At 49.8% G+C, this 9,856-nt stretch overlaps 1 protein-coding gene across 1 annotated transcript; it reads right to left on the bottom strand.

Moving 5' to 3' along the window:
• Nucleotides 1-723: 723 nt before the first annotated feature.
• Nucleotides 724-9,304, bottom strand: KDELR3 (KDEL endoplasmic reticulum protein retention receptor 3). Its single transcript, XM_039877677.1, has 5 exons — nt 9,039-9,304; nt 5,916-6,016; nt 2,771-2,929; nt 1,923-2,175; nt 724-1,150 (listed from the first exon to the last, which is right to left on the bottom strand). Exons 1-5 carry the CDS (start codon nt 9,127-9,129, stop codon nt 1,110-1,112), a joined length of 645 nt encoding a protein of 214 aa, XP_039733611.1. The 5' UTR covers nt 9,130-9,304; the 3' UTR covers nt 724-1,109.
• Between the last annotated feature and the right edge of the window lie 552 nt (nt 9,305-9,856).

The raw sequence follows: 9,856 nt of genomic DNA on the forward strand, positions 1-9,856 counted from the left end.
AGCACTAACCTGTCCATTGTAGACGGCGCTACACCAAAATTCTTTTTGTTTTTTTTTGTTTTTGTTTTTTTAACAGGTGCCACCAGAGGGGGTGTCCTGCTCTTGCAGGTCTTACAGGCATCCTTTTTGTGGGGAAAAGTCTCTGGGCAAGCAAGCGTTTTTTTTGTTTTGTTTTGGTTTTTTTGGTCTGCTGCTTGCTTCTTTTTTCCACCAGGGGTGTGGTGTTGTAATCAGTCAAAATAACAGCATATTCCAAATCTCAGGCTGCTGTGGACTGAACACAGCTAGAATCTAGCAGAGTTTTTCCTACAGCTCTAACTCTTCTGCCTCCCTGTTTGTCACTCAATTCAGGTTCTGCCTTTGCTTCAGAACATGAGCAGAAGAGATCTCATTTGAGGCTAGGTATTGCCATCATGGTTGAGACTCATTTAAAGAAAAGATTTCAGTATTGAGCTATGGGGTGCTTCTCCCCAATCCCTAACAGTTCATGTGTGGACTTCTCTCATCTAAAAGGTTGGTGGCTTTTGCTTGGGATCAGTGCTCTCTATTCATGTCCTTGCTGGTCTCTGAACACATTCCTGTTGCGTTAAGACTTGAAAGATTTGTAGGTGTGTGATGTTCAGGCACAGGATGCTAAAAGCTATGTTGCTATTCTTAGTATGTAAATTGTCCTTTTGATACCATCTTGTTTTCTTTTGTAGGTATAAATAAAACACTTGACAATAAACTGTGAGCTTTTTATTGCTACAAATTCTGACTATGGTCCAATGGTAGTCCTCTTATAATTTTTATTTGCTTCAAGACCAGGGTTGGGGATGTTGGAAATCATCTTAGCACCTAAAAATGTGAAAGGGAGGTGGGATTGGTCTTAATGCAAAAATTTGAGTCACAAAGCAACAAGAAAGTTGCCCCTTTTTCATTACCTCTATAAGAGAGAGTGATGAGGTCTTCTAGATAGAATGGTCAGTGCTTTGCTGAAATCCACACTAAGCATTTTTCTGGCATTAATTTTAACATTGGGTCTGAGTCATGTATAAGTCACCCAGTAGGACATTTCACATAGCTTGCTTTGTGTCTGTCCTTGAGCTGCAGAACGTCTCTGAGGGCCTTCAAATTGGCATTGGAAGACTTAACTTCTTCCCTTTAAGGACTAGAAGGAAAGATGAAATTAGAATTCACCGCATTGATGAAGGAACTCCTTTATAACTTCATAAGTTTACTATCTAATCCGTGTTCACGTAGGCATTCCGATGTTAAAGCCAAGGGGGAAATGTCAACACAGGTTGACTACAGACCCTGATCCCTGTCTCGGTGATTGATACCATCACCACCCCTTAGGCCTTTGGCAGTTCCTCAACTCTACTCCCAAGAGATTTGTCCACATCCTTTCACACTGGTGATCTTCCTGGACAACTTCCCCATAACTAATTTCTGGCCTTAGCCGCTTTTTATCCTAAATAGCAGCTGGTGGATTGGTTTTCAAAACAGTTTCTCCAATAGCAGATCTTGGCGATCAAAATGCAAACCCCTTACCCTTGGCCTGTGAGGCCCTATTTGTCGGACCTTGCTTGACCTGTATCTCCAGGTTCGTGTATTTTGAACACACTCGCCTTTTTGTCTTATTCCACCGAGCTAGTTCTTGCCTTGAGGCCAGTACATGAGCTGTTCTCAAATGGTTTTCTATGTTTTTCTTATATTACCTCATAGCTGTCTTCCCTGTAGTGTTTTTACACTGCACATACAGTATCCTATTTGGTCTATTTTTTCCATGGCACTGTTTCCTAAAAATATTTGTCATCTCCCATTAGAATAAGCACAATGAGGGGCCGAGACTTGCCTCCCTCACTTCCATATCCCCTCAAATGTTGAGTGGGTGAGCATCTCTTTGGGCCAGTGCCAGCAACGCTGTTCTCAGCACTTACCTTTGGTCACATACAAGTAGAAGAAGTCACAGTAGAAGATGGTTTGTACCACTCCAGACACCACTGCAATTTGATCATAGAAATTCTCAGTCTGGTACCGCCTGATCCAGTTAGCCAGGTAGAGTGCCCGGTACAGCCCCAGAAAAAACAGGTAATGAGTAGTGATGGTCTCGGCCTCTCCCGTCTTGCTGATCATGAAGAGCTGGGGCAGGATGGCCACCGATTCCAGGTAGATGGAGAAAGTCCAGAGGATCTGAGCCAAAGAGAGAAGTGGCCAGAGGAGGCTGATCAAGAAAGGGCTCATCTCTTTAAAAGAATTACTAAAATATGTTTATTGGAGAGAATACAAGAAAGTAAATCATGTTCTTATAATTTTTAGCATTTTAATAGTATGTTATTCCACCCCTTTTCTCTGTAAAACAGTTTTTTAAAGATTCAAGCCTATTGCTTTTTCCACAACATAGTATGAACATTTCTATAGCACATAATTTTGAATTGTTGCAGGATTTTATTGTAATAAACTCACCTTGAGGCTATGGTTTCTCAAAATACAGTCCATAAACATCAGCATCAGAATCTCCCCAGATGCTTGTTGCCCAGACCTACTGAGTTGAGATCTCAGCCTGGTCTCAGCAGCCTTAAGTGCTGCTGGGATGCCTGCTTTGTTATGAACATCACCTTTAGATGTCCTCAATTTTAAGTGGAACAGTATGGATAGTTGCTAATTATTCTAAACTAATAGTAGGAGTGATAGTCACAGCTGCAGAAGAAAGCAAGCCCAGACCTTAGCAGGGCAGGCTGTTAGGGAGCATGTTTGCCTTTGAGAGTTAGTACCCTGGGTCCCTTACCTCCAGGGGAGTGAAGTTATAGTTTTCTAGGAAGGAGAGGCCAATGACTGGGACCAAAAGAAACTCCAAGCGGAACGTGTCATTCTCACTGTCAAATGTTTTCCGAAATTTCCCATAGATCATGTACACTGTGACATAGGCACAGAGGAGAAAAATCACCTAAAAAGGGAGAGAAACGTGACAATTGATGAAGTCATTTCCCTGCCTATTTGCTTGGCTTCAAAGCCCCTCTGTATAGGCACCTACTAAACCTAAGGGCTAGTGCTCTGCTTTAAGGCAGAAGAGGTGAAATGTGAAATTTCTCTTAGATCCAGTGGCCTAGAACCTGAAGCTAATAACCCTCTGCTAGTAGCTCCGTGCTTCTAATTGGGACTGACAATGCTTCCATGAAGACCAAGGTACCCAGGTGTCTCCTCACTGTAAAGTGTTAGGCAAAAAAAGCCAGGATTGGTCTTTGTTGGAGGATTTAGCAGTGGCATTCCAGGGCACTTTTAAAACCTCAACTTCCAGATCTGTATCAATGGCGTGAGCATCCTTCTACAAGGACTATCCTCCCTTGAATCCTTTGATCACTACTCCTTAGAAAAGCTCTTTTTCTAATGACCCCAGCATAAAATGATTTTAAGATCTGATATCTCAAACCTCTTAGGCCAGAGGTTCCCATATTGGAATGTGCATCAAACTCACATGGATGGCTGCCCCTTCCCTACCCCACAGTTTTTGATCTAGTAGGTATGAGTGGGCCTGAGGATTTGAATTTCTAGCAAGTTCCTATGTGATGCTGATGCTGCCAATCTGGGACTACACTAGCCTAAAGAACTATTTGTATCTAAAAACTCCGACTAAGTTATTTCCTCGAAGTCTTTTTCTCACCAGAATGAGCCACACATACTGTGTCACCACAGCCCTATGTAAAAATATTCACTGCTGCCATGATCACGTTCTGTAAATGTGACAGTCTGTCTCCCCTGTGAGAGGCGATTCCTATAACAGGGTCTGTGTCCTGTCCACGTCTGAATCCCTAGGGCCAGCACAAATGCTGGAATGAGTCAATGAAGTGGAGATCACTTCGTCTCATAGAAATGTGGAAACTGACCTCTTTGCGCTTCCTGGACCTCATCAGTCCCTGCCAGGGCTCGGGCAGAGAATGAGCTAAGCAGGTGGTGTTTGTTACTTGCGTGTTGAATTTAAGTAGACAATGATTTCAGGATCTCAGATTGAAGTTCACACTGAGTTCAACACCAACAGGTAATAGCAGCCTCCCTTCCACTAATCCTAGAAACAAGATGTCTGGAATCCCAGAGGGACATCTCTGATATCGAGAGGAGAAAGAGAAATTGCTTTGGTTAACTATCTTCTGGGTATTGGGTACTTCACATATATTATCTTATGTCATCTTCATAATAGCCCTGCAAGAAAGGCAGGATTCCCCCAAATGTAGCCTTTCTTCCTTAAAAAAAGGATTCCTGTTAGACACTGAACCCACTAAAAACTTTTCCCAGCCTCCTTTGCAGATAAGGATGGTCAGTGACATGCAGATGGAAGTTACTGGGTAGAGTGTGGAGAAAACTCTTTAAAAAGGGCATAATCAGTTGGCAGGCACCCTATTGCTTTCTCCCTTTCCCTGTCCTTCCTGCCCACAATATGATGTGATGATAGGAGCTCTAGCACCCATTTTGCGACCCTGAGGCAACCTTGAAGCTAGATATCACATTCAGAACTAGCCTATATAATCTATAGGGCCTCTTATTCAAAAATTAGGAATTTCAAGATGGCAATAGCAGAGCATTAAATCAAGCATGGAGCCCTTCTGAACAACTGCACAGGTCATGCACCCATGAGTCCTGGTCATATTCAAGACGGCAGAGTAGAAAGTTAAAAGGAGCTTCCAGCCCAGACTTGGACTGCCCACACCAAAATTTTGCGTTATGAGTAAAGAAAAAATAAACCCTTATCAAAATAACTCAAAATGTTTAAGTTTCTGTTATCAGTATCCAAGCAGTTACATCCCACTTTTATTGACTCTGAAGCCTGGGCTCTTTCCACCAAACTATGTTGCCTTAAAGAGCTAGGATGGTTGGCTAAAAGCTCAGAAAATGCCTCACTTCAACATAACCCAACAATCACTGACCAGGGGCTGGGACATGAGAGCAGAACTGAGAGAGGCTCGGTTTCTCCTTCTGTAAAACAGCCATGCTTCAAAGCAACAGCTTCCCGTAACAAAATTCACTTCAGACTGTTAACCTGACCATCTGACCCTCACCCGGCCTCTGTCAGCATCTCTACCACCAGTGGCATCCCTTGCCTGCCGAGCTCCCCCCGCGCTGTCTTTCCTGTCTTGGGGGTCTTTGCAACAACTATTCCTTCTGCTTAGAACGTTCTCCCTCTGCTCCTCACATAGCCGGTTGGTTCCTTGTGTCACTCAGGTCTTGGCTTACATGTCACCTCTACAGAGAGGCCCTTCTTGATCACACTCCCTGAATAGCTAGATCCCTATCCGTTCTCTATTACAGACTCTATTTTTTTTTTTTTTTTAATTTAATCGAATCTGTATCCCCAGCCCCTAACACAGGCCCAGAACAAAACAAATGCTGGGCAAATCACCCTGTTTCGATGATTTGCATAGCCTATCCCTAACCCTAGCCAGTTTTTCTTGATTGTTTTATTATTGGTCCCCCCACCCCACCCATTAGAATGTGGGTACATGAGAACAGGAGCCTCATGTCTTCTTCAGCGACCTGGCTCTCAGTAGGTGTTCAATAAATATTTGTCGGATGGATGGTTGAATAAGTTCTTTGAAAGCTCAGAAAACCATGTTTGATTTTTTTGCTTATTTTTTAACCATGATAACAGCTAATCTTTATTAAATGTTTAATATATGACAGTAAAAATACATGTATATTTACCTTTATGACCTCATTTAAATTTTTACAACAAAAACTAGTATCTTCATTTTGCAGAGGAGGACACAGGCACACAGAGTCCCAAGGCCTTGCCCCAGCCCAGGTCCCGCGACTGCTCAGCTGCAAAGCCAGGGCTCACACGAGGTCTGCCTGGCTCCATAGCCTGAGTTCCCAAGCGTACTGTCTCACCGTGTGGTGGTCCTCGGCAGGCCTCCCCCACCACGGCCACCCATCCCCCTCACCTTCATGACTGTGTTGTAGATGGAGATGAAGTTGGTGAACAGGTCGAGGTACCTGGTGGTGAAGACGAGAGCGAAAAGGATCTGGCTCTTTCCAGAAATGCCTATGGCCAGAGGGGGACACGAGACAATGAGACACAGACCCCCAGGCCCACATGCACTCGAGGCCCCTGGAGCCTGAGCTGGAAAGACCTCCAGAGTGTCTAATTGCCCTTAATGATGATACCCTGTCCAGACACTGCGGCTCTGCAAGGGACAGAAAACACCCCTTCCCATTGGATCACTTGAGTCTCTTCCCCTCATTAGGCTGTGATCTGTCTCCCAGTCTCCAAATAAAGACCGAACATTGAGAAGCCAGGGCATGCGCCTGCCCCGGTTCTTGCTCTGGAAAGGGTGCCAGGGGTGGTGTGATTGGCCGGGTGGGTGGCGGGGTCGAGTCTTCTCTTCACTCCACCCCCAGAGCTCCGCCTACAATCCCCAAAGCTCTGTCTTTTGGAGAACAACTCACTGACTCGCCAGGGAGACCAGAGCAGGTAGAGAAGGGACCAGGGGAGCATTCTATTCTTCTAAAATTTAAAGATTAAAAAAGCCCCTTTTTCTAGTAATAAACGTTATGTGTTATGACTATTTTCACTCTTTGTAAAACAAAAATCAGACGATACCTAAAGCTGTAAGTTAGAAAGCAGCTGCCACCTGAATCTCAAAGCCTCCACGTGCACCCTTCCAGAGCTTCGTTGCCCATCCGGACACATGACACGTGTGTGCACACATGGCACGTACAGCTACATCGAGGTGACAAAGTCGGGGTCATACTTTCCATGCTGTTTCCTCACCCGCTTTGGCCTCTTTCTTTTTTGGCTTTTCATTTTGTAAGAATTTGAGATGTAGAGAAGAGTTAGGAAGACAGCACAGCGTCCCCGGGGGCCCTGGCCCTGGCCTCCCCTAGTGTTAACATCCTGCAGTCACCGCACAGCGCACAGCGACCATGACTAATGAATTAGCATGGGCTCAGCACTACCGACGAGACTCCGGGCTTGATTCGCATTTCACCAGTTTTCCCACTGATGCCCTTTTTCCATTCCAGGATCCAATCCAGGAATCGATGCTGCATTTAGCCAGCATGCTCCCCAGGCTCCTTCTGGCCACTTCTGTTATATCATGGAGGTGGCTCCAGAGTGAGGTGAGCAGATGCCCTGCCTCCCTCTTCTCTCGTCCCCTCAAGCCTACACCAGTCTGGAGACTTCCCCAAACCACTCCCACCCGTGCATGCGCCCACATTTCTGCATCCAAAGGCCAACCTGTCCTCATTCACCCAATCTCTCACTGAGCACTCTGTCCATCTTGAACCCCGTGTATCCGGAACCACTGTCCACACCGCTGGCCTCTCACCTCCTCTGGCCGCTCCTGTCCTCCTAGCCACCTAAACCTCTCTTCTCCCTCTGTCCCTTTTTCCACCTTGTCCCACATGCCAGGGACGGTCCTGCTCCAGACTCTCCTCCGAGTTCAGACCTACATATCCTTGCCTGATCAAACTTGTCATCGCCTCTTGAACCCCGCTCCTTGTCCTGTCTCCTTCCTTCATAAATGCCACCTCCATCCCCTCCATGCTCAAGCCAGAAAACCAAGAGCCATCCTTGAGTCTCTCTCCCCTTAGTCCCTCCCCTCCCCACTTCTCAGCTCCACTGCTCCCACCCTAGTGGCCCTCACTCAGCCCAGCCATCCCACCCGTGACCCCCAATTGGTCTTTCCAAGTCCTTCCTTGCTACCCGCCCTTCTCCTAATTCCAATTCTCTCAATGGGCTATTTGTAAAATAAAATTCTGCTTAAAGCTCTTAAGTGGCTCCCAAAGGCCCTTAAAATAAAGACCCACGTCCTTACCAAGGCTCTGCACGGCCCCTCCCATGGGCGCTTATCCTTCACTCCCGCTGAGCCCCCCAGGCTGGTGGCCTCCACGCTGCTCTCTCTGCCTCCTCTCTTGGCCCCTCAGCGTCATGCTTCAGGTCCCTTTCTGAGCTCCCTCCCTTGCTCCCAAACCTTCCAAGGCTCCCTAATCCCAACTCCGTAGCTTGACAGACAAGGCCCTGTCACATTTGGGCCACCCTCCCACCCGGAATCATCTCCCTCCCCGACAACCCCCAAACCCAGGACATGCCCTGACCTCTGTGACCTTTGGGCTTTTGCACCTTTAGTGCCCTCCACCCAGCACAGCCTTCCTGGGCGAGACGCCCTGCCCATCCTCCAGGAACCAGCACCGTCCTTGAAGCCTTCAGGGGTCGGCTCTCTGCCTCCTTGGTGCCCACGAGGAGCCTGCGCTCATCTCTGTATCCCCTCGCCCCAGCACAAAGGACACCCGAAGACAACATGGCTGCAGGAGGCTTGGGAAGCCACTTAATGCACTGGGTGTGTTTGGCCACCACCAGTCCAGACCTGAAACTTCTCCAAACCTCCAGCAGGGAAGTCAGACTACTGAGCACAAAGAGGGACGCCTCCCGCCATCCCGTCCCCCGGCTTCTGCTCAGGGGCAGCTCCATGCCCACCTGGGCTGGCTTGGCCTCTTCTGCCACATCACACACAGGTGGGAGAGGGAAGAGGGCCCAGCCCTGGGGGATGTCTGCAAGGGGGCAGCAGTGGTAGGAGAAGGAAAGAAAAGACTGAGAGTTGGGGGCCACCGTGTTCCCACCTCCTCTGCCCCCCACCCTGGGCCCGAGGGGGAGGAGAACGAACAATGGGCCCAGGGCGCTGCTGTTCAGGAGCAAAGGGGATGACTGGCAGGAGGAGAGGGTGTCGCCTCCGCCCGGCCCCCCTCCTCTTCCAAATAGCAGTGGCAATGGGGAGGAGGGATAAAGGGGAGTGTGGGTGAAGGCGCAAGCCCATCCCCCCTCCAAAATCTCCAGGGTCCTCCTTCTTTGATTACGGTACCAGTTTATGTTTTCTTTGGAAGCGGAGCTGTGCAAAAACTGTTTCGGTCACCCCCAAGCAGAAGTCCCCACCCTGAAGAGACCATCAGGAGGTCTCCCTCAAGCCCGGCAGGCAAGGGACATGAGGCTGGCCAGCAGAGGCCCAGCGGAGCCCCCCCACCCCCACCCCGCTCCGGGGTCCCCCCCGCCCGCTGGGCGCGCCCCTCACCGGTGCAGCACTTGGACCTCCAGATCTTCCCCAGGAGCAAGATCATGGCCAGGAGGTGGCTCAGGTCGCCGAGGATACGGAACACGTTCATGTTCCAGCCCGCCGGGCCTGCGCGCGCGCGCAGGCAACTCCTGGAAACTTTGCGGCGGCCGAGGCGGCGGCCACGTCCCTGGCCTGCCTGTGGGTCCCGCGCGCCTCTGCCCGCGCCGCCGAGTCCCGCACTCCGCCCGGGCGCCGCCGCTCTGCCAGCGAGCTCTGGGCCGGGCGGTGACGTGGCCAGGCCGGCCACAGCGCCCGGGAGCCAGGAAGCGCCGCCGCCCGAGGTCCCGCCCCCGGCCCGTCCCAGCGCCTCGGCTCCCGGCGGGCGGGGCGGCCTGGCCAGGCTGGGGGCTTCCGGCCTGGGCCCGCCGCTCCGTGCCTGCGAGGGGCCCGCCACGTCCCGCACCTCTGATGCCGGGAGAGGTGGCTGCCCGGAGTCCGAGCTCTGCCTCCCCTCCTCAACCCGGGGTCCTCCCGCACATGACCTTGGGCAAGCCAGCGGGCTCCATCTCTCTGCCTCAGTTCCGTCATCCGTACCCAGGGCTAATAACACCGGTGCCAGGGTGGAGTCCTGCGCAGGTGGAGTCAGTGCTGGCATGAGCCAAGCACATTGGAAGTGCCCCATACACCGTGGCCCACGCTACTGTCATCAGTGTCCTAGGGTTTGAACACCTCCTCCTTGGGCTCCCTGGGGTGAGAAGAGCTGGAGCCTGATGCCCCCCACCCGTGTTTATTTGAAAAGCCACCTTGTCCTGACCTAACCTGTTGGAGGGGAACAA

Source organism: Pteropus medius, unplaced genomic scaffold (genome assembly GCF_902729225.1).
Source record: "Pteropus medius unplaced genomic scaffold, Ma_sr-lr_union100, whole genome shotgun sequence".
NCBI lineage: Eukaryota > Metazoa > Chordata > Mammalia > Chiroptera > Pteropodidae > Pteropus > Pteropus medius.